A 24741-nucleotide genomic window follows, 5' to 3' on the forward strand; every position below is an offset into this window, starting at 1 on the left:
CAGCATGCTTACCCCTGCAAGATGTGTTCTTCTACGTCCAACAGCATCAGTCGATGCAAAAAGTTTTGCTCGCTCTGCTGAATTCCTACAGCTCATGGTCTTGTAGGAGAGAGGGCTGATGGGGCTGCAAGATGCTGAACGGGGACAAATGGGGATGACTACGGTGTTGGTTGGTTTTTTTAATTATTCATTATAATCATAGAGCATCATTGGAGAATTGACAGAGGAAAGCCAGCAGGAACAGAAACAACAGAGAAAGACAGAGAAAAGAAAGAAGATATTAATAGAGAGGAATGACTAATTCTCAAATCAGAACCATCACGTGATACCTCAGCTTGGCCACGTGTATAGTGATGATACAATTCTAATACACAGCCATGTACTGATCCACTTGTAAATTTCTTTTAAACAGATTAAAGAGGTATGGCACATAACTGGGTAGTAGGAAAAAAAAAGGTTTTCTTTTCTTATACAACTGATGGTTCTGAAAAAGAAGTGGACAAAACAACTGGTCTGAAATTGATTAGCTTAGTATAGGCATTAATGTGAATTTCAACTCTATTTAGAATAGGAAAAAATCTAAATAAAACCAGAATTGCTATTAATTGGTCTTGGAAGTAGAGGAAAGAAAAGAAGATGCCAAAGATCAAAACATGCTAACAACAGGAACAATTTTATCTGGGAAATCAGTGATATTGACTGTTGCCTACGATTTCTATCAAGTTATGTGTTATTTAAAGTACCTCTAAGCAATATTTGAAGCCCCTCTATATACAAACTTCCAGTATTTCTTAATCGTGCTACAATAACAGCCAACTTGAACACATTCTCAACAGCAAAATATTTTATACACTTCGAAAAGCAGGTTGATGACAATAACTCAACGTACAAACTAGGATTTGAATGAGTAACCAGGATGGCAGTTTTCTTTTGTTTGCACAAGGACAAAGTCTGTTACCAAAAGATCTCCTGCCAATGGCAAATGATCACATTTATGGTGTTCTGAGTACATGCTCTAAGAGAAATGCAACACTGCAAAATGCATCTGGGAACTTTTTGCAGTAACGTATTTTTAGACTTCCTCCCTATTTAACTGAAAGAGAAGGTTAGGAAAATCTGTGTTATTACTCCAGAGATTTACTTGTCTGTATCTCTTTGTCTTTTAATTTTAATACATTTAATGTATTAAACATTACATTTAATATAGTCATTTAATTTAGACATAACATTATTACTATTCAATATATTACTTGAAGAAAAGAGCAGAGTTGCAATGGGGTAACTTTTCCATCCCTTCCTTCCTCATTTTCCTTAGAAGAAAACATTTCTTGCCTTTAGATCTCTGAGCACACACACTTCTACACACAGTTAATTCTTGTAGCCTTATAGCAGTGCAACTGCTGTCACAGGAAGAGCTCATAGACTTAACAGTACTTTGTGGACTTAGCAGCCCTAACTCTTCAAATTCTCCTGCGCTGGGAGATTAAGAATAAAGGAGGTCTCATGTAAATGTTACAGCAAGGGCACTCACCTCATTTATAGAGTTTTATGTTTAATGGGTTAATAAAATGTGACAAAAACTGGGAAACAAGAAAACAACTTTTTAAAAAATGGATATATTTTTAAATCTTAATGAGCGTATCTGAACCTGACAGGAGGCAGTGGCAAAATGTACATTTTAGCAGCTTACTGTTTGTGTATTTTCCACCCTCTGTGAATCAATTCTGCTGCTGCATGCTGATTATCCAATGTTACCACACAGGATGACATCATAAATGCTCAAAGACAAGCAGTTGATTTTCATCTGCAAGGTTGCCAAACAACGCTCTATAAGGCACTCCCAGTGAATCAGGATGTACCAACAGGATTACAAACACAGAGGAGAGTTGTTTAAAACTACATTTTTGTTCTGAAGAGTTACTTAAAATATATATATATAAATGGATGTACTCTTGTGATGGAGGTCCCCAATAGCTTGGTTAACTGCAGTGTTAAGGACACGGATCCACTTATAATTTGTTTTTTTGCACTGCAATTCATCTTTACAGAAAAGAGGCAGGGTAATTTTCTAGGGAATAATGACAGGCTGGGATGAGTGGAGTGCTCAGAACACAGCTGTGAGCCATGACCACCACCTGATCATTAATCTCCAGGAAGTGTCCTGCATGAAGGGACTGCAGTTATTGCTCCTAGAGAACAATACCTGGAAAACAATGAAAAGATGGATTATTCTTCTGGGTGGTACAGTTCCAGTTAGCACAGACAAGGAATTTCTGGGAGTTACCTCAAAATGATGACTGATAAATCAGTCATTCCTGCTATATGCAATCTTTCTCAATATTCCACTTAGTTTAGAGCTTCAGCATGAAACAATAGCAGTCACAGATTCATCTTTTCACGTGTTCCAGCTAAGTAACCACTTTCAAATTTAATTAACTGCTTTCTCAGGTATTGCCCACTGAAGAGCTTCACTTCCCTATCCTGCTTGGTGGATGACATTAAGCTTTCATTTTACAAGCTATTGCTTTAAAAGTCATGAAGACTGGAAAGGAATTTCTACTTGTTAATTCCACCGTCTGAAGAATATCAGTCACATTTTTGCTCCTATGGTTCTCCCCCTATGGAAATGTACTGCAGCCTAATTAGCGATAAGAGTTCTTAAGTGAAAGCTTCTTTAGAAGTAATCTTAGGAGATTTCTATTCCCTCTTACCTTCTATGTCCTTTAATTAAAATAAAGTTTCGTCCATATTAAATTGGAAAGACCTGCCTAGGCTTAAACACTCAACATGTGCAAAAATGTACTCCTGAAATGGTAAAATCCCTACTGCATGATCTTGAAACACTCCACGGTAAGAGAAAAGGCAGCTGTCACATGCCTAAAGCACATGATGAACCAAGTGTGTCCTGTCTGTCACTGAAATGCACTTTTACTCAGACTTTAAGTTACTGCCTATCGATATTTACATATTTCTGCATGTTAATCTTCCACACAGGAGTTCATCAAGGGGCTGTTCTGGGGTTGGCATTTTACAGTTATTCTAACCTTGCTAAACCTGCACATTTAACTTTACATGCTATTAAATCTACTGCAGCCAGGGCCTATCACTCTAGCATGTCCAATGTGTTCCATGTGGGAAGTGCTCCAGTGCAGAATGGCGCTGTTTGCAGCAAACAGCTCACAGTGTGGATGTGCTGAATCAGTTCCTTACAGCATAGTGGGCATCCCCTTCAGCAGCAGCCAACAGCGTGACGTTGTTGCCCTGCATGTGTTGAATTCCTTTGTTACAATGATGAAGAGGCCAAAGACAGTTAAGAGAAAAGTGAGGAAGAAAGAGGCAGAGCAAACAAGCATAGCAAAAGCTTTCAAGCTGTCATACAGCGCACCCCAGGTTTCCCAAACTCATTCTGGGATGCTACTGTACACGCATAATTACATCAGTAACTTGCACAACATCCTGAAGGGAACCTGGAAATATACGTGGCTGAGACATGAAGTCTCTGCTCTTATAGGTTTACCTGCATCTCCAGCCAATGCAGCTGTGCTTTTACTTCTTGCCAGGAATGAGTGCGTGGGCATCAGGAGCCTGCTAACGATGCTGCTCTCCCATGGACTGAGCTGCAGACGGCGAGCTGAACGTGCATCATACAAGCAAGACGTTAGGTCAGACAGTGTGCAAATGACCACATGTTGCAGAAGCGTTAGTATTACAACCTCATGACTACACACCATGGAAATCTTGAAACTACCCTTTAGAAACCCAAACCACACACCCAGTTATTGGTTTGGATTTTGGTTGTTGATTGTTTTTTTTTTCAGAGTTATTCCATTTTAGGGGAGCAAATCCTAAAGATCACAAAGCCAACCATCTATATTGTGCTACTGTCTGTGGCATTATGCTAAACTGTTATCAAGGTTAATGTTGATATTTTGCACAGATCCCATATGACCTCCTATTAGGGATGGCAGGATAACCTCTGTACCAGGAGAGCAGTTGCCACTCCTTCATATAGACTTAGAAGTATTTGTGTCTCAAAATCCTTCTACATACCAGGTGTATAGGTATATACAAAAGATCAATTACTAAAACACCATCTGCAGTCTGCTAGCCTAGATAGAAAAAAAGACAAAGAGGTCTGCTTACTACTATACAGATTTGCGTCACAGAAAGAGGCTTTGTCAAAGCATCACAAAGGGATACAGTGCGCCTGAGCTGTAGATACCAGGCTCAGCAGCTACAGTTGTCTTTGTTATACATGGTGCCTCAGAATACATAGCGTATTTAATTCTGCCAAAAAGCATCATTAATGATAGTTTTCTATTTACTGCAGTAGCAAGATCCAACATTCTACATTATCAGTATGTTTTGAAATCACATTATACATGCTGATCTGGCTTCAGTCACTCACAATTGCTTCTCCCAGTACTGCATAATGCAAATTTAGTTTACCAGTGTTTTTGTTTTGCCTCACATCTTTTCTTTAGTATTTCTAATATAATGTTATTTTTTAATATAACACTATTTAATGATCGATTGTGGCAAAGGAGTATCCATAGAAGTCCTATATGTTATTGTTCATTTGTACCAGATGGCTCTTCGACAGTATGGTGCAACAAATGGTATTAGGAGAACCACAAAACAAAACACTGAAATAGTTCTCATAGTTCATTACAGTAAACTCAGGCCATAGCAAAAATCTCAATGTTGCAAGAGAAATTAGGTTGTTTTACACTCCAGCATTCATCAGCCTTAGTTTAGTGTCTCTGGGGAGAAACTTGATTGAGGTTTTTTGTTTGTTTGTTTAAATGAGGCACAGTCTCCAAAACATTCATCAACATGACCTGCTGTGATAAACCACAGGCTAATTTGCATTTTTAAAGGCCATCTCTTCTAAAAGCCATAAACCTGGAAGCTGTCTTTAATCTGCTAAACAATGCGCCCCATGAAAGTGGAGGCTGTTCTCAATCTCATCCTATGAGAATATAATGGCCTAATCTGCTCTCAGTGCTTCTTTTCTTTTCCAGTTTTCAAACTGCTCACCTAAATTCTGCTAATTCATTAAGCATCATTACTATAGAAATATAGTACTCTAAAACACAGCAGGCCCTCTGGATAAGAGTCCTTACATAATACAATACTGCCAGAGCTCTTTGTGATTAATAGCTCCATTCCCTGTTGGTACAGATTATACAGGAACACAAAATACCCTAAAGAAATCTTCATTACAGCATACACATTATCATTACATTTGCAACTTAACAAGTAAGACCAAGTTATAAGACTACCATTAAACTGGATTCAGTAGTGGTCAAAATCTTAGCTTCTTCTCTGGGCACTGCGCTCAATATCATCATATTTTAAATCTACTGCTGCGAGGCAGCAAATTCTTTTTTTGTGGTCTCATCCTTTACTAAATATTGAGTCTGGAGAAACTCTTCTGCCATATTTTAACACAAAGTCCATACAACTTATCAGAAGAACACCAATACTGCATGGAAATTGGCTCCACACCTTAGAAAATGATCCCCTGAAATTTTAGGGCAATAGCACTACTATGCATACCAAGAGTTTATTGGAATTCATCTGTATAGCTGCAAAGAAATGCTAAGTAAATGTCATGATGTAATCTGGTCCTGTGGGCCAGCTGCAAACAGTTTGCAGTCAGGAGTCAATGGACTTAATGAAGTCCAGTTGGCGACCTGTTACAAGTGGTGTGCCCCGTGGGTTGGTAGAGGGGCCCATCTTGTTTAATATCTTTACTGATGACCTAGATGAGGGGATTGAGTGTACCCTCAGTAAGTTTGCAGATGACACCAAACTGGGAGGTGATGTTGATCTGCCTGAGGGTAGGGAGGTCCTTCAGAGGGATCTGGATAGGCTGGATCACCGGGCTGGGGTGAATGGGATGAGGTTCAGCAAGGTTAAATGCCGGGTCCTGCACTTTGGCCACAACAACCCCATGCAGCGCTATAGGCTTGGGGTTGAGTGGCTGGATGACTGTAGAGAGGAAAGAGACCTAGGCACGTTTGTTGATGCTTGGCTGAACGTGAGCCAACAGTGTGCAAAGGTGGCCAAGAGGGCCAATGCCATCCTGGCCTGCATTAGAAATGGTGTGGCCAGCAGGAGCAGAGAGGTAATCATCCCCCTGTACTCAGCACTGGTGAGGCCGTACCTCGAGTACTGTGTTCAGTTTTGGGCCCCTCACTGAAAGAAAGATATTCAGGCCCTGGAACGTGTCCAGAGAAGGGCAACAAAACTTGTGAGAGGTCTGGAGCACAAGACCTATGAGTAACAGCTCAGGGAGCTGGGATTGCTCAGTCTGGAGAAAAGGAGGCTCAGAGGAGACCTCATTACACACTATAACTTCCTGAAGGGAGGCTGTGATGAGGAAGGGTTTGACTTCTTCTCCCAGGCAACAAACAGAACCCAAGGAAATAGCTGCAAGTTGTACCAGAGAAGGTTTAGATTAGACAGAAGGAAAAACTTTTTCTCTCAGAGTGGTCAGGCATTGGAATGGCTGCCCAGGGAGGTGGTGGAGTTGCTGTCCCCGGCGGTGTTCAAGAGGCATCTGGATGAGGAGCTACCATATGTGGTTTAGTGGCTTGAGGTAGTAACAGTAATGGGAAGATGGTTGGACTAGATGATCTTGTAGGTCCTTTCCAACCTTGTGATACCATGATTCAAACCTCACACAAGTCCCACAGAACAGGCAGCACAAAGAGGCCACAGCTAAGAAACTGATGTCTTACAGAACTCAGCTATCCCCCTGTAATTTGTCCTAGGGGATAAGTATGGTTTAATTACCTTTTCTCTTCACTCCTGACACATTCACATTATTTACTGGAAGCAATTCTGTGCCCACAGCAACCAACTAACAAAGCAGTGATTGGGAGAGGGCTAGCTGACATGCCCTAACAGTGAGCTGAAGTGTGATAGTGCCAGTACATTTAAGCAGTAGTTCAAAGGTTAGTTTCAGCCAGGAGCTTGGATCTGAGTGTCCCTGTAGCTTCAAAATAGTTCTAGATTGTAGTTCATCATAAACACATCTTGGTCTTGTAGATCAACATCATCAGTTACTCCAAACGCACAGGTCACTGAAAGCACTACATTTGACATCTATGGTACATACCCTAGCAGTCATTAGCATTACCATCAGCACAGAGCAGCCAAACACATTTCGGCTCACCGAGTTTCAAGTACAAGAATATTCATCCTAAATGTTTTCAACAACTGAGCTTCAGAGTCCAGTTCACACTGAAGGAAGGTGAATATAAAAACAGAGCATCCCTAAATAACAAAACTGGCTTTAAAACAATGAGGTCTGTTTTGGGGTGATATTTTAATCCTTCAAAACACCTGTCAGAGAAGAGGAAATATTTGTTTTGTCATTGGTATTATGATGTCTTAGGCTGCTTGCTTGGTCCCTCACTGGAATTGCATTCCTGGTAGGTAGACATACCCCTACTCCCAGCTACTAGCAGGTTAAACAGATAAATGAAGTATAGCTGGAAGGAAAAAAACAACCAAACACATAGTGCCATGGAGCTGGCAACAGTTAATTGATCGTAATCATCTATATTTACCTCCAGGATACACCAACTGAACACTAGGAAGTTATCATGGTAGCAGCAGAATACAAAGCAACTAAGCAAACAACAGCATCTGATAAGTACTAGCAACAGATGGGAGGCAGAGATTTAACAGGTCTTCTGATGAGGAACACAAAGGAAGGACTCTCACTGATATGTGGTGTTTGTCAGAGAGACACAAAAATGCTGTTAAACAGATGGGAAATAACTTGTGCCTTTAGATTCTCTTTCAACAGCCCTTGAACTTTTAGAAAGGTGGCAGTCAAAGGTGATGCAGTGATCAGGACCATCACCTCTTTAGAGAAAAACTTTCACTACAGAGAGGAGGAAGAACACAACTACAGTACAAGTTCTGTTTTTTTCAAAACTACGAAAGCCATACCTTACCTATAGCACTATCCATTTAAGTTTTTCTCAGAGAGCACCATTACCAGAATGTATAGGTCAACAGAAACTTTCTCCAATTGAATGCATTTGTTCATATTCTGTTACAAAGTTTGGACTACTCAGACCAGTACCACTCCTCTCAGAACACAATGAAAAGCCTGTTCTAGCTGCCTCACTGTAAAATCATGCTAAAGAGCTATGTAGCAGTAGTGAAGTTCAAAATAAATTAACCAGGCAAACCATTAATGAAAACTTCCACCTTTGGTCAGGCCATAATAAATCTTGTCCTTCAAATGGCAGAAAACATTAAAAACATTAAAAACATTAAAAATAAGCACTGCTTAACAGAAGACATGTTCTTGATGACAGCTACAAGCCACTTAGGGTAAGCTTATCATTCTCATCTCCGCTTCCTTGTTTTGTAGGCAGGTGTATGTGTTACAGGCAAAACACAACCGGGTGCTCCCTGGAAGGCAAAAAAAGGAGCAGAGAGGCAGATGGCTTTGTTAAGCACTTGCCTTAAGTTGTTGAAACCATTGGAGAGGTGAGCTGCACTTCTCCAGTTATGTGCTCAGCTAGATTTGGGTATACGACTGCACAAGAAAAAGGACATTTCCACCATTTCAGTTTGTTTTATGTCTTCTAGTGACTGCATTATATAAGAGACTTCTGAGGACTTCTCTACTGGTTTTAATGAAGATGCCAAAGAAGGAATGCCTTGGCATTTAAAGTTTATGAATTATGGCCCCCATTTACCTATTCCTTCCCTTCACCCACCATTATACTGCCTAGTTCTCAGTCTAACTTTTGCAGAATTTGTTATAGGTAGTAAAAAACATTACACCTTGATCTATACTCTACAAGAGACTATCCTTCATATTTAATGCCTTTCTTCCTCAGAGAATCATCCCTGGCAAGGAACAGTCATCAACCAGAAAAAAATATAGATACGTACAAAAATAACTGGATTTCTAGAATAAACTGTGCCCTAAGATGACACTATGTTTCACAAGTTACCAGACCTCAGAACTGTGTTAACCTATAAGCATTAATATGGTGAGAGCAACCAGAAACAGGCATCCAAGCATGCATATAAAACATGGCACTTAAAACACACAAATAACGATGTCTACCCAACCATTTCTGCAATATGACTAAAGATTCTCTCTAAAAATTGCTTCTGAAAATAGACACTTCTTTGGATTGGAAAGGGGCACAGCTTCTCAATAGGACAAAAAGTCCTTCCCAAGTATTTTTCTGTAAAGCTCTTTGCACAAGTTATACAAGAGACATTCTTTTATCACACTCCCTTTGGCTCAATGCTTCTACCCCATAAATCCTCAAAACAGAAGCATCAATTCAGCTACATTGACTCACAGAAGCCTGATTGTTTATCAGTTGTGCAGAGTTGTAAACACGGAAAACATACATTGAAATAATAAAGCAATCTTTGAAAAGTAACTGGACTCAAAAAGTCAATAAACAGACACCATGTGAAAAATACCCAAGAACCATCATTAAAAATAATCAGAAATGGTAGCAAAATAACTGCTTGGAAGCTTCATGCAACATGTTTTCAGATATTCAAGAACGACTACCAAAATAAAACAAAAGCAAAATAATGACAGAATGGCATAACATAAATAAAAGGTCACAAACAATTGCATGCAGTATGGAGAGATGTATTCTTTCAATTGTTGTACCTCATTTACTAAAAACCTGACAGAAGCACCACTTTCTTCATTTGCTGAAGTAAGATCGTTTAGGTAAGCTCTCTTGTTTTAAAAACAAGAAATACATATTTCTTCTCACAGGAAAAAGAAATGTTCAACCATTTACTTTTCACGTTCGGAGACTTTTCACTCCATTTAGATAAAGTACAGAAAATGACTTCAGACACTTGTTTTACGTGCAAAGCCATACATTAATATAGAACATTTCCTTTCTTGTTCTTTCTTTTGTTTTTTTTTTTTTCCTCTTTGGAACTGTACCTCTGTCTGAAGAATTTAGTAATGTTGCAGATGAGGAGGAGAGCCGCTTGTTAATGACTGGATCAACATGTTTCGAAAGGTTCATTGTTGAAACAGACCGCCTGTCTGGATCTAAAACAAATGGAGATAATGCTAATTGACAGCCCACATGCAGTAATGCCAGTTTCTAGCTCACTAGTGGGAGGAGGAAAACATGACTAGGTCATTCCTGCTCTACCACAAGAACTTTCAAAATAGAACGGATTTCTCAGCAGACATTGTACAGATGACTCAAAGACTGGGCACAAAACTGTTCAATTCAAATTCCAAATGTCTAAAATATTCTGTTCACTGATTATCATTCAATCAGGTTGTAACCCAAGGACTTTAATGGAAAATTTGAAGCAGATACTGGTGGCCAGGATAGTATTTCCATGTTGCTTTCAATGTTCTCTGAAAAAAATGTGACACCTGACTCATAATAGAAGCTTCAGGAAAAGGATGGCATGCTTGGAAATATGAAATCACTCAAGTAAAAGCCCTTAAAACCTGAATCAAAGGTGACATTTGACAGGGCACTGTCAGGCAGAAGGTCAGCACTGTGTTAACAAAATCCCAACAGATTAAGGGAAGGCTGGTACACATGGAGAGCAAGAGTAAGCACAAAAGAGATAATTATAATGTCCTCATCTCTGTGAAAGTGCTAAATTTCCCATCAGACTTATCTTCCCCCTGCTGTGAATGAAGTTGCAGTTAGTCAATCCAAACTGCACACAGCTTAACAGATAAAGAAAATGAGTGTTTGTGGAAGGCTGCAAACTACTTGTCAAACATGTTTGGTATATATATACATATATGTAATACTGAAGGGATTTATTTTGCTTCTAGGATCTATGGATTTTAGAACAGCATTATAGCATTTTCCTGTGCAACTGCTGCAGTCACTATCTGCACCCTACTGAGATGTGATGATATGATACAGATCATATATGCTGTGTGCACACATGTATGCCATGGGGATGTTGCTAGCAATGGCAGAAGAGAAAGAACAAGCAGGACAGCCAGCTGTATGCTTTGTCTTCTCTCTCAAAAAATCAAACTAAAAAAAAAAAAGCTAAGTGTATCAACTGTCTATCCTTTAGTGTAAATTCTGTTCGGAAATCTGACAATCAGAAGATAGTGGAAGAGCCGATTCTGCTTTTGCTTACACTTTGAGCATGTACTGCAAATTCAGTGCTACTCAGCAAAGAATTTCACTGTGCTTTAGCAGATGCTTAATGCTCTGCTGATTCATATTCTCCATGTCCACATGTAAGTCCACACACTGTTTTGGAAGCAGACAAAAGACCAGGACACTGATAACATTGAGGATGCTGCTGCTGAAAGATTATCTGCTGTTCAGTACTGGAGATAGAATACTCGGGCTTCCTCTATCATAGATCTTGGTCAGAACAGTATCTCACTACAGGATACACAGGAGGATACACAGTGTCTCACTACAGCAAAACAAAAATTCTACACTTGGCTTAAAGAACATACTGCATAAAACAACTTCTTGAAGATGACAAATGAGAACATGAAAACTGCCTCTTGCATTTGGCATGACACGCCACTACTTCAATTCATTCTGTGAATATTATTCAAATGAATGAAACTCAGCATGAAGATTTGTGTGCAAGCGTTGGCAATATGAAACCTATAAATGTAAAATAGGCTAAATGCAATCTATGATGTAGAAGACTGCTGGTTTCTTTGTTATTAGAATCTGAGCAACACATTCACCACGTATCTGCCTTCACGTGAAAAACAGATGTGAGTGATGTGCATGTCTAATACAGCAAAAGCATTTTAGAAAGAGATCAAAAGATTCAAATCACATCTCCTTGAATTCCAGTAGACAGAATATTGCATTTCATTTTAGGGAATTGTGCCAGATCTTTGGAGTCAGCTAGTAATAACTCTCCATATTAAAAATAAATAACAACAACAAAATCTGGAACTAAGAACAGTTCTAAACTATGAGCATGATGTTAAGCATGCACCGCAACTACATGAGGGTGGTTTAGTTACTGATGATCTTATTTCCTGAGAACTAGCTATGGGTAAAGGAATCAACAAAGTACAGTGATTATATACCAGGTTTTCTAGCACCACCCAGAGATCTGAAATGGTGCTCCAGGCCTGCTAAATCGAGAAAGGTGAATGATGATTCAAAAAAATAACCTAGGGACAGAATGCAAGACAGTGACTTTTAACAGTAAAGGAAATAAAAATCGAGTTATACAGACCTAATTAAAACAAATACATAAATAAAAAACAACCTCTATGATTTTATGAAAGACAACAGTTCGTTGAACTTATGTGGGATGAATTACATTTCAGATCATTCTTAACGTTTTTCCCCCTTCTTGACAAAAGCCTGCACGCAATTAAAAGCATTTGTTAGACTAGAAAGAGAAGCATTATTTTTAAGTACCACTTTTTCTGGTGAAAGAAATATAGAACAAGTTCTCTTTTTTGAGCTTCAGTCCCATTTAACAGGGCACATACTGAATAATAACTGTCAGATTCAGTTAGAGAAGACAATTTAGGAAAAGATTATACAGCAAAAATTAAATTAATTTGCCCATGTAAGCTTTTTCAAGGGGAAAAAAAAAGGCAGAGGGGAAGGAGGGCTTTTTTCCAGCCTGATTATCTGTACAAGATACAGATAGCTTATCACAAATAATCAATTTGCTTCTTTCTGTCTTAATCTTGGTATTTGGTCACTTCCACCAGAACTATTTTTTGAGCCACAATACTTAACATTTGCACACGGTAGCTCACATCACAAAGCCGATCTACCACGAGCACACCAACACATACACACACAAACAATAACAAAGCAGCAGAAGCGAGAAGCTGTAGCAAAATAGAAATACAGAATTAGTCAAATCCCGAAACAAGTTTTCACTTTTGTTCAGATTTCTCCTTGTTACAAGAAGGTCAGAAACATGCCGTTGCTAGCAATAATAAGATAAAGAGCAGAGAATTTAAACCACCGTATACCGAATCATCTTTCTTTGTAATGGAAGGAAAGTAAATTCCAGTTAACTGACAGGGCAGGGACACTGGCTAGCAAACCAGGCCTCCCTCTTTACCTGTGTTATTAATGCGGCTATGTAGCGCTCCTCCCCAGGACCACCTGTTTTGCTTTTGTTTTGGCTTCTGGCTTCTTTCAATTGTGCGACGTACAACAGCTTCATGTCGTTCCTTAAGTACAACAGGATAATACATTTGGATACTACTGAGTTTTTAACATGAATCCTCTCCAGCACTGCTACCCTCCCCATGGACAAAACCTAGCAGGCTTCTTTGAGTTGCACCCAAGCTTAAATGCTGCCTAATGAAGATACACACTCAGACAAACCATTCTAACTCTACAACTGGATTAAGCAATAACTAAGCCATAAATAAATTGAGCTATTAGCACTGATCTTGAAAAAGTAAGGTGTATTGCAGGCTTATGCAGAACTGCAGAGGAAAAAAACAGTTGTCCCATTATGGCAACCACTGAACAAACACACACCAGGGCTACTTCCCACTTTGAATCTCCCACCTATTCTTTCACTAGGATAGTGGGAGAGAATGAACAAGAAAATGCAATGAGCTGACTTACCTAGGAAGAAGGGGAGTTCTCAGCTCAACTGAGACAAATCAGCCAGTAGCATCTTTCCTGTACACACTGTCTTGAAGGTTTTATTAGAAAGCAACTAATACTTAGCTACCCTTAAAATGAACAGCTAAAAATTAGCCCACAGACATACAGAAGCCATACAATTTCTATTTTTCTGTTCAAGGTTGATTAGTGTCACATACTATAACCTAGATACGCTCAACTTAACTGCAACAGACTCTCACAGGGCACTTTAAAACAAATGCAACTAAGGCACAAAATCTTCTTCTGTGTGCACTCTCATACTGACCAAGGCTCACATTGCATATCTGCTGACAAGTTTAAAGGAAGAGGTCTGGCAGTACCATATCTTACAGAAAAAGCAAGCTGAAAAGTGTTTTCATGACATTTCTTTTTACCTTATCTTCTTCTATTCTCTGCCTTCGCTTTTCTTCTACAGCAGCTCGCCTTCTCTCTTCCTTTAATCTTTGTTCTTCTAGCTTCTTCTTGCGCTCCTCTAGGTGTTTTTCATAATGCTGTCGTGCTCTCTCTTCCCTTTCTAACCAGACAGTTTCTCTTGCAGCTATGAAAAAAATCAGAAACAGAAGTATTAACACGCTATATGCGAAGAAGACTTTAATACAATTTGGATAATCAAACTAAATTGAAAAATCTGAACTCATGTTCTTAAGACATACATAATTTCCTAGTCTCTCTTCATGTGCTAAAACTTCACAGAGCCTGGTCACACACTCACGTCATTCAATCTCAGTATAAGTACTGTGAACTGCCACCAGGAATTCTTTGATTATACAGTTTCCACGTGAAATAAACTATTTTGCATTAGTTTAAAAAACATAAACATTCAAATCAGATATACGTGTACTAACCAAGCTAGTTCACTGTATTCTTTCACAGAAAAAAGGAACATAAAACTCTATTACTACTTTATAACTTCAATGATCAAAACATCTTTAGACTGGGGTGACAGTTGTAGCGGTTGGATTGTCAGCTGTACCAGCAGCTCACCAGAAGAAAATATTAACAACCAAAGAAGTCAAACTAAAGATGAGATTTACTGAGTTTAATGCGCTCTGAACAACATTTCAGAAGTTCTAAGCAAGGTTTTTTTTTTTCCTTAGTCTGAAACACTATTTCTTAAATTTACAAAATTTATGCTTGAAAATGCTTGAAAAAAAGAGCCAATCATTATAACCTTGTACTTCAAAGACAGCAGCTCAAGCCGTCAGTGAGCAGAGAGATTTGTGCATTTTTCTGCCTACTCAAATAAATCCCATCTCACCTGATAAACAACTTAGTTTGCACTCCAATTCTTAAATATCTGCATACACAGCCTCTTGAAAATCTCTACTCTGGACAGACAAGTTCATGTTGAGAGTATCTCCCTTAAGAAAACGATTTTTTTCAGACTTCAGATCACTTCAGTTTTCAAATGCTTTCCCCTAAGAAAGCAGACAGAGCATTCAGCTGGATACAGACCAGCAAAGGGATGCCTGTGCAACAGCTATAAGCAACAAGAAGACATCCTCTTGGTAAACGAGTGACAGTTCAGCAAGGTGTCTGCAGGAAATTTAATAATCTAACATAGCCAGAATAATTGCAGCTACAAGGAGCAGTACAGTTGCTTAATTACTAAAAATACTTGTGAGAAAAATGACATCTACAAACATGAAATGTTAACACAAGAACCAGCAGATATTGAGAAGTACTTCTCTGTTGTAGTTTATTGACGTGAAATTACCTTCAAACAACCTGAACTACAGACCAAGGCTGAAAATAGGATATGACCAACAGCAGTTTCTAGTCCAACTGCAATCTGCAAAAGCTCCTCCTTTCATATTAAAGCCTTATGACACAAAAGAAGAGATCCAAAAATCAGTGTTCTAAAAGCAAGATGAACTTTCATACTCGCATCTTCTGCTCTTAGGAGCCCATAGCACACCAACAGACTGGACAGACAGAGATGGCTGTCGTTACTCTTGAGATGTGATCCCTTACAGCTTCCTATTGCCTATGTTCAACAAGATTCAGTGAATGAACCCTTTTCCAACAGTTTGGGCTATATCTCTAACAACTGAAATATAAGGCATGTAACTTCTACTGTACTGTCTCCTGTTTTTGCCTTTGCCTTCTGCATAGCAGTATGACTTAACTAACCAATGTCTTGGGCAGAACTGCAGTCAGGCCATCACCAGGCATGTAGGCATTTTGGAAAAGCTTGCTCTTCCTATTAGTCTCTGCATAGCTGGATTGTGTAAGAGGGTCAGTCCAAGAACGTGCAGCTGCACCAGTGAACTGTAGTGCTTTTCCATGCACTTTATGTGCATTTATCTTGTTTTCTTCAGAAATAAGGATAAAAATCACTAAAAGCAGTGACTGAGTTCAACTGACTACCCTTTCTCAAAACCAGAAAAATACTCATCATTATCTTTAATACCATCTACAAGCTGGCAAAAAGATTTCCCAGAAGTTGCGTTTAGAGGGAAAAAGAAAGAATACAACTAAAGTGGTGAATTCTGCACTGGAAATATCTCATGTGACCTTTTTCCTTCTCCTGAACCTTTGATGAAAATTTCAGATAAATTAGTGATTATTATTATGCGGCAGGGCCACTTGAGATCTCTCTACTCAACATACCAGTGTCTTAAAACTAGATTTAGTTTCACGTGCTCTGATGAGGTTTCATGACCATTTTAACTAAAGTGCTAGCTGCCACCAAAAGGAGCAGCTTTCACCTCTGCTACTTTAATGATGTTGCTCATGGTATGTTGCTCACAAAATAGAGGATCGGGTGAAACAAGGACCAATCTGGTTAAAGCCATATTTTGTCCATGCCTTTTTCCTTCCAACAGTTTTAACTATGGCTGGTGCAGGTTGGCTGGGGCAGACAGGAAGGCAGATATGCTGTTGAAGGGGCCTACTTGGTACCACCATCACAGGAGGCCTCAGGTGAGCAGAGAGGCTGCTGGGCAGGAAAGAGGAACACACACAATGTGACAAAGCCTTCCTTTTCCCTTTGTCGTTAATCCACGTGGAGCAAGGAAAGATCCTCTCAGGTCATTTTTCTCTTGCTGTCCCTTCTGTTGTCTCTCACCATAGCTCTTTTTCTTGTGGTTACAGCCTTTATTAGGACTTCTCAGTCTAGCTCTCTCTTTTCTCAGTCTGCACTTTGAGATCACACTGGGTGGACAGTTTACCTGAGCTGAGAGCTCAATCTTTCTCAGTCTTTCCAGCCTCTGTCTTCTCTGACTTTACAATACTGACCTCAGCAATAGCTTTCTCCTTTGACCACTGCTTCACCTCTCCTCACTGCCAGCTCCACACTAAGCCTGATCTCCTCCTTGCTGCATTAGCAGAAAAATGGATCAGTGTTGCTTTAACCATACCCAAAAAAAAAGGAATGTTCCTGCACTCCACAAAAATGGCTGACTGAATGCATTAAAAGGTGAACTTCAGAACTGTAATTACAGCTGAAGTTAATGTCAGATTCTCCTAGCTGACGTCTCCCCATTAGCCATGCTCTGAGGGACATACGTACAGCAATTTTTAAACTAATCTTCCTTAAAGACTTTTGTTTTTTCTTTTTTGTTTTTTCTTTTTTGTTTTGTTTTGGTTTTTGTTTGTTTGTTTGTTTGTTTTTTGGCTTATAAACCCTTCTGGCACTATCGAGTCCTCTGAGGACACCCCAAAATGACTCAGATGCTGATGTCACTGATTCTTAGTTTCTGTGGGGCATCCGATCATGGAAATTTTGGATAAAGTTCTGTCCCACTCTATCAAAGAGCAGAATAAACCAGAAGGAATTCACCAACAGAATAAATGCAAAATTTTTACTTATGTGATATTGTACCAATGGTCATTTTCACATGGAAGAACATAGATTGTGATGGGATTTTTGAAATATTATTTTAAAGCTAATACATTGTCAGCATTAGGAATTCAGTAGATCTAGCCAAAACGAAACTCAGGCATACTCTAAAACCTAAGATTAATACCACATTTCCTTAAGTGAGAAGTTAACTGGCATGCCACATTTACCATGTTTTGTTCTCCATGCCAGAAACTACACCAGCCATGTGTCCTTGTTGGGACTGTAACTGCAGAAAAAAAAGGCCAGCAACTAAGCAGGATTAATGTAGATAAAATACGCACAGACGCAAGTCTTTAAAGAAGTTTGCTTGTGTCTCAGGGACTGGAGATACTGGGAAGTAAAAGTTTTCTTTGCACTATTCAAAGCTACCAGAATTAAAACAAATTCAAAATCCCTGTTACTTTCCTTGGAAAAAGTGTCTTTATTTTCTTAGTTTTTGAGAATGAGGTCTAGGTTAAGAAATGTGACCAGAGACAAACTAGCACCAACTAAGTTTCATCCACGCTACTAAATGTTCACCTTCCAAAACCAGTGACAGTACTCAAACACATTAGGAAAAGTCTAGGGGCTTTCCCTGCCAATTCCTAAACCTTGCCTGGGAATCAGTTAGAAAAAAGTTGTCTGGATCCAAAACCTTGCCAGGAATCATTGTAACAGTTCAACGGTAAGAACAAAAGAACAACTAAGTTTTAGTAGTGAGGAATGTTCCTGAGCACTGCTTAGTTTGCCAATGCAGATGAAGTCTGTGTGGCAGTGTTGGGGTTGAAGGCCCTCTGTAGAAAAAGCACCAACTTGTATTAAGCTTTTCTTCTTTTTCCAGGCCTTCTACTATGATTTTCGTCACAAACAGCCCTGACAAGCTTTACAGCCAAGAGTGCCAAGCACAGCCAGTCAGCCTGACACGTGGGTTCAAAGAAAAGAAGGCATTGTGTCAAGCTGGAGCTAAGACAAGCATGACAGCTCCCATCACTCTGCTCCAAGAACAGCCCCATCTAATAGCTAACACCCTTACCTACCACTGCCCCTCTGCCTTTCCCAACTCTCGTGACCCAAGAGCATCTCACAGAGAGGAGATAATTGTGCTTTAAAGGATAGATGTTTAATTAACGGATACTATTAGACAGAGTGAGAGCAGAAACAGAGAAAGAAAAAATGTGTACTGGAAGAATTATTTATAGAATCATGTAAAGATTATCTTAACAATCTTTTAAAGGTATGTGCATATCAACAAATAATAGATATGGTCAGGAGATTAAAATAATTGAAGTAATTGCTTTGCAGCCATGCTTCTTTTCTGCCCACATTAGGAAACAAGGCTAGGAGAAAATAAAGCTGAAAGGAAAGTGAAAAATCAGTGCAGCTTGTTAGTCATGGAAAATACGAGTCACGTATAGAAAAAGCCAAAGCATTCAACTTTTGGAAGTTTAAGGTTGACATCTGAAAATGAATGCGTGATGTATAGTAAAGAAATGGAAAAAAAAAGAAAGTAAATAAAAATTATTTATTCTGAATGGATGCTATTTCAGTCGATTTTTCTCTCTCTCTGTGTGCTTTCCACATTTTCTCATTAAAGTTCCAGAACTGAATAAGAATATACTAAGGTAAAAAGATCATTATTTAGTAGCCTGTTTATTCTTATTGATTAGGTAGCATAACATGATCCTCAGGTAATGCTAGTGCCACTACACATTTGTAGACAACAAAAACTGCAGCACTCATCTTTTCTATTCTCTTAACTCTCATTAAAAAGAAAAGAGGTACTCAGGCTCTCTAGTGCAGTAAGTAAAATAACACTGCTAAAATACCACTGCCAGACACAAGGAAATACAACTACAGAGCACACTACCCTTTACAGAACAGTGAAAGCCACATATACAGTACAGCAAAGCTAGAAAAAAATAATTGAGGTAGAGAGAAAGCAGAAGCAGGAAAAGTTAAAAGTCTTAATAGAGAAACCAGCTGTTAGACCGGTACTCCATGTGTTACAAACAGAAGGGTGTGAAAAGGTTCATTTTCATCAGAAGATAAATAATGCAACGTCCAACGAGTTCAAGGTATCAAAGCATAAAGCAAACTTCCCCAGATCTCTGCCATCAATTTACAGAAGCCAATGCTCTGTTTTGGGGAAAAATTTCTTTTGATGCCTGACTAAGTCTCAACTTCTGCTTACTAGAGTGGCTTTGCTAAACCTGGCAGATCCCTGAATAAAAAAAGGTGAATTAAGTTTAAATCCCACTTCTAATTCTATAGAAATAAAACACCCTGCCTTCATTTGATTTACTGTTGCGTGGCAAATGTCCCAGAATTAATAAAATCCAACTGTACTAATTTCAGCAAGACCCACAGTTATATAACAACATTATACAACTTGATATTTATTTAACATGGACAGCGTTGATGTTTCTTTGCTTTGGTTCACATGACATGAGTGACTGATTATCTAGATTCTACACTGAATAAAAATGAAGCTTGCACTCTATTGTAAAAACCACTACTTTTCCATACTAGGACATAAATCTCAAGAGACAGCTCCATTAGCAGACAAGTACACAGATGAAAGCACAACACAACTTTCAATTTTGTTGTTAGTTTTAGCTAATTCTTCATGCAAGGACACACAGAGACGCACATCACAGGGACATGCAGAACTCTCCCTTTTAGAAATGAAGTTTCTACATCAGTTTATTTTTAAAAACCCTACTGCTTTCACATAGCTGTAATGTCACACAAAAGGAAACATTTCTCAACAGAGGGGACATCATTCCAGCAACAGATGTTTATTTGTCAATAGCTAGGAAATCAGAGTTCAGGAAGGAGAAGTATACCTCCCTGCCCTACAGCAGAGCTGCTGTCACAATACAATGAACAATCTTTAAAAAAAAAAGTAATAGAATCATAGAATCATAATTATAATAGAATATATAGAATATATATATAGAATCATAATAATAATAATTCAAGATACGGAAGCATCATCTATGACAGTTTCACTAAATTGGACAGGTAACATCCATTTGCACCGGATACTGGAGAGTCTAAGCCTACCAATCCCACAACTCTCAATCCCAGAAGCAGGTTTTTAGGAATAAGCAAACATTATGTCATGTTACCTCCTTAGCAAAGCCAGAACCAAAGATTTAGTCTTCTCTAAAGAAAACACACACACACACACACACAAACACCTAATAAAACATCTCTAGTAATTCATGCATGGCTTGTACATAGTTAAAACTTGTTGCTGAGAAAGGATGATAATATTAGTAAAACCTAGATGGCAATACAACAGAGCTCTCCAGATCAGAAAAAGAAGTATAATTCTAGCTGGAGCCACAGTACAGTTTTATGAAATTACAGAATCTACAAGCTTTGTTTTCTCAAGAAATGCCACTTAAAATATTGCTGTTAAAAATTTCTATTTTATAGGCAATGGAACGAGTTGCCCAGGGAGGCAGTGGCATCTCTGTCCCTGGAGGTACTGAGGAAATAAATAGATACTGTACTGAGAAACATTGTTTAGTGGGAAATACTGGTGATAGTTGGATGGTTGGACTGGGTGATCTTGGAGGTCTTTTTCAACGTTGATGACTCTATGATTCTACGACACAGGATCAAACACAGACACAACACCAACTAAGCTTAAGGTAACAGGTTTGGGGAAAGGTCTCAGCACAGTTATTTCCGAGACTACTGCCAGAAAGCAAAATCCAATAGCATTTCTTCTGAGAGGCTGATCCCTGCGCACACTAGTACACATTAACAGAAAAAGTGGACATTTTAAAGTATAGCCAGACTTTCTCTGGAGCACTAAATAACTCTTCATCCTCTTTTCTTACTCTGTGGCTTTCATGGAGATGCTCCTAGCTCACATTAGATGCACTGCTAAGGAAAGAATGCAAAGAGCAGTCAAACCCAAATTGCTATGTGAACTCTTGAGTGTTATTACTTGTAAGGATGACTAAGAACATAACATCTTGACAAGTAACTTTTCTATATATATTTGCCTCCAGCACCATTAAGTCAGTGCACTAAGTGGTGTGACTAATTTCTGTCCCTGTTTATTTTTCTCATACAGCATAAGAAATTATGTGTCAGAATAGTCTGAGTTGGTTAATAATGCATGATAGGCAGGTAATTAAAATCAATCTGCACCTTGAACAGGCTTTGAGATAATGGAGCCAATTCCCCAGGACCCAAAGACCTCTCCAGCCCAGAGAAAGCTGCCTTCAGCCTATGAGAACTTTGCTCTCACTAATAAAGTACAGATGCAGATAGAGTGGAGAATGGCTTGAGCACAGCCCTGAGGAGAAGGATTTTGGTGTGTTGACGATGAAAGACTCTAAGTGTTCCAGCAATGTGCACTTGCAGTCTAGAAGGCCAGCTATATCCTGGGCTGCACCAAGAGAAGCATGACCAGCAGGTCAAGGGAGGTGATTCTGCCACTCTGCCCCCACACCTGGGGCCCCCAACCTGGAATATTACATACAGTTCTGGGGCCCCCAACTTAAGAAGGGCATCGAACTGTTGGAGTGGGTCCAGAGAAGGGTCACAAAAATGATCAGAGGGGTGGAGCACCTTCCCTATGCAAAGAGGCTGAGAAATCTGGAGCTCTTCAGCCTGGAGAAGAGAAGGCTCTGGAGGGACCTTATAACAACCTTCTCATACCTGAAGGGGGCCTACAAGAAAGCTGGGGAGGGACTTTTTTTTATAAAGGCATGTAGTGACAGGAAAAGGGGAAATGGTTTTAAACTGGAAAAGAGCAGATTTAGACTAGATATTAGGAATAAATTCTTTATTGTGAGGGTGGTGAGACCCTGGAACAGGTTACCCAGTGAGGCTGCTGATGCCCCCTCCTCCCTGAAAGCATTCAAGGTCAGGCTGGATGGGACTTTGATCAAACTCATCTAGAGGGAGATGTCCCTGCCCATAGCAGGGGGTTGGAACTAGATGTTCTTAAACTTGTCCCTTCCAACCCAAGACATTCTACAGTTCTATGAGTATCTCACTGCGTTAAAGGAGCACTGAAATTGACAATAATACTCATCAGAAACAGTACCCAGGATTTTCAATTTCTGATGCTCAGGATCTTTCTGACTTCTAGTGCCACACAGTCATCATCCAGTAGTGAGTGCAAGGTGGGACATACATACATTCCCCACTTCTGCAACTGCACTAGTAAAGCATGCAACACAGCACTGCTATCAATTAACCAGCAACAGCAGGCTCCTGCTTGAAGCTGAGACCTTGGCTCACCTGGTGCAGCTCTTGCTGTTTACATGCGGAAGTACACACTTGCTGGTTAAATTCTGTGTGTGTTTTTCTAATCATACACAGGATGCCAATGAGGAAGATCAGGTGTATAACAAATACTGGATATTTATCTTTTGGGTTGCCCCTGGCTAAGAAGTTCAAAGTTAAATATCTTTAACTCACAAACGTAATGAGAAATGAAGGCGTGTAGTGCTATTTAAGACCTAAATGCTTTGAGGAGAGCAGAAGAGGTGTTCAAACAGTGGGGAAAACAAACAAAAAATCCAGCTGTGAGCATATTTTGAAACACTGCATATAAACTGTTACACACAACATCAAAAGAATACTGTTCCTATCAACTTAAATTTGTTTGCCTGTATTGAAGGCTTAATTTTTCAGCTTTATGAACCAAAATACTCCAGGAACAAGTAATTTTTTCTTGAATAAAAAAGAAAAAACACACAAAAAAACCCACAAGAATTAATAATCAATATTTTATGCACAAGTAGGTTCTCCATTTGTGTACATCTCAGTTAAAAAAAAACAAAAACTAATCATTTTCAATTGTGAGATGCAAAACCATTTGAGGAAAAGTGGAAACATATTTTGAACATATCAAAACAAGATAAACTTCTTTCACTGTATTTTCAAGCATAATTAGCAGTCCAATTAAAGCGGATGCAAATGGACAGTAAACCACATTTTTGGCAAAGCATAAATACCTGCAGCAATAAACAAGACCAGGCAAATTCTATTATACCTATAAAGTATCCCTACCAGCACAACATATCAGTGTTATACATTTGAGGCTTCCAGGAAGGGGCTGTGGATTCAGGTTTTTCCCTCATTAAGCTCATGCTTCTCAGCCTCTGCTGGCATCACCTTCACCAAGATGAAAACAAACCTCTAGCTTTGAACCTCTAACGTGACCCCCATATTTATCCCATATGTTATTGTGGTGGGTTTTTTTATTTGTTTTGTTTTTCTGGGATTGTGAAGAGGAACAAGTTATTTAGCCAAAGGACAAGGACATCTGCTCAGTTTCAATCCTTCCCAAGCAGAGAGGTCAGCTAGTGGGGCTGCCCCTCTTTTCTGTCTGTGGAGAAGGAAGCCAGAAGCACCATATGACTGGAAGGTCAAAGCAAGATGGAGTAGCATCTTCAGGATTTGATATCCAGTAGGTATAGCTATTTGGTTTTTGCTAATTTGATAATCCTCCTGCTACCATACTCTGTATACTGCCCATCAGTAGCTACTTGTCAAGCAACCTTCACCTAAGAATTCACTTCAGTAATGTTATGCATACTCATGCACAAGTGACATCGTATCTGATATTGAGCAATACTTGACACATATTCAAGGTTTACTTCACAAAAAAAAGAAGAAAAATACCCAAATTTATATAGAAATGATATAGAGTGGGGCTTACCTAGTTGTTTTTCTCGTTCTTCTCTCCTTTCTCTAGCAAGCCGTTGCCTGTCATCAACCTTCAGTACTGGTGGATGGTCTGCAAATGGAAGGGGGGAAATATTAATCCTACTGCATAAAATAAAATAGCAACATAAGTAAGCTCCTAGGGGAATGACCACCAAGCAACTGACAAAATCAAGCCAGTCCTATTTCACAAGGCTGAAGAAGCTCAGTACATATGCACAACTGGCTGGATCAAACACACTAGCAGTTCTGGTCTAACTTCTGAAGAGTAAGAATAGAGGTAGGTATTGATCTCCTACTGATACTGTGTGCGTATGTTAAAAGCTATCGCAGACACATTAAGATAGTGCATCACATACATGGGATGATATAACAACAGTAAAGAAAGAGACATTTTCCTCAGCTATCTTTTGAAGTGTTGAGTTAGTCACGCAATTTCTTTTAAAATGCCTGTCAGTGGATTACAGTGATAAGATCAAGGATAATACAGAACAATCTGTCAGAGCCTAGGCTTAACTAAATATTCAGGTTTGTTTGGAAAAAATATTACTTGGTAAGTGCAACAAA

The 24741-nt window shown here is 39.1% G+C and overlaps 1 protein-coding gene across 16 annotated transcripts in view; it reads right to left on the bottom strand.

Moving 5' to 3' along the window:
• Nucleotides 1–24741, bottom strand: part of MAP7 (microtubule associated protein 7) — a 99618-nt gene that overhangs the window by 19781 nt on the left and 55096 nt on the right. For 12 of the 16 annotated variants that reach the window (XM_072333693.1, XM_072333704.1, XM_072333703.1 and 9 more), the window contains 6 exons: nt 24170–24247; nt 14021–14184; nt 13087–13198; nt 9968–10078; nt 3518–3631; nt 13–158 (listed from right to left, as the gene is read on the bottom strand). In XM_072333693.1, the coding sequence (XP_072189794.1) occupies nt 13–158; nt 3518–3631; nt 9968–10078; nt 13087–13198; nt 14021–14184; nt 24170–24247 (725 nt within the window). The remainder of the gene's footprint in view (nt 1–12; nt 159–3517; nt 3632–9967; nt 10079–13086; nt 13199–14020; nt 14185–24169; nt 24248–24741) is intronic. The other 4 variants (XM_072333691.1, XM_072333695.1, XM_072333697.1 and 1 more) reach the window with 3 other exon arrangements.

Source organism: Excalfactoria chinensis, chromosome 3 (assembly GCF_039878825.1).
Source record: "Excalfactoria chinensis isolate bCotChi1 chromosome 3, bCotChi1.hap2, whole genome shotgun sequence".
Classification (NCBI taxonomy): domain Eukaryota; kingdom Metazoa; phylum Chordata; class Aves; order Galliformes; family Phasianidae; genus Excalfactoria; species Excalfactoria chinensis.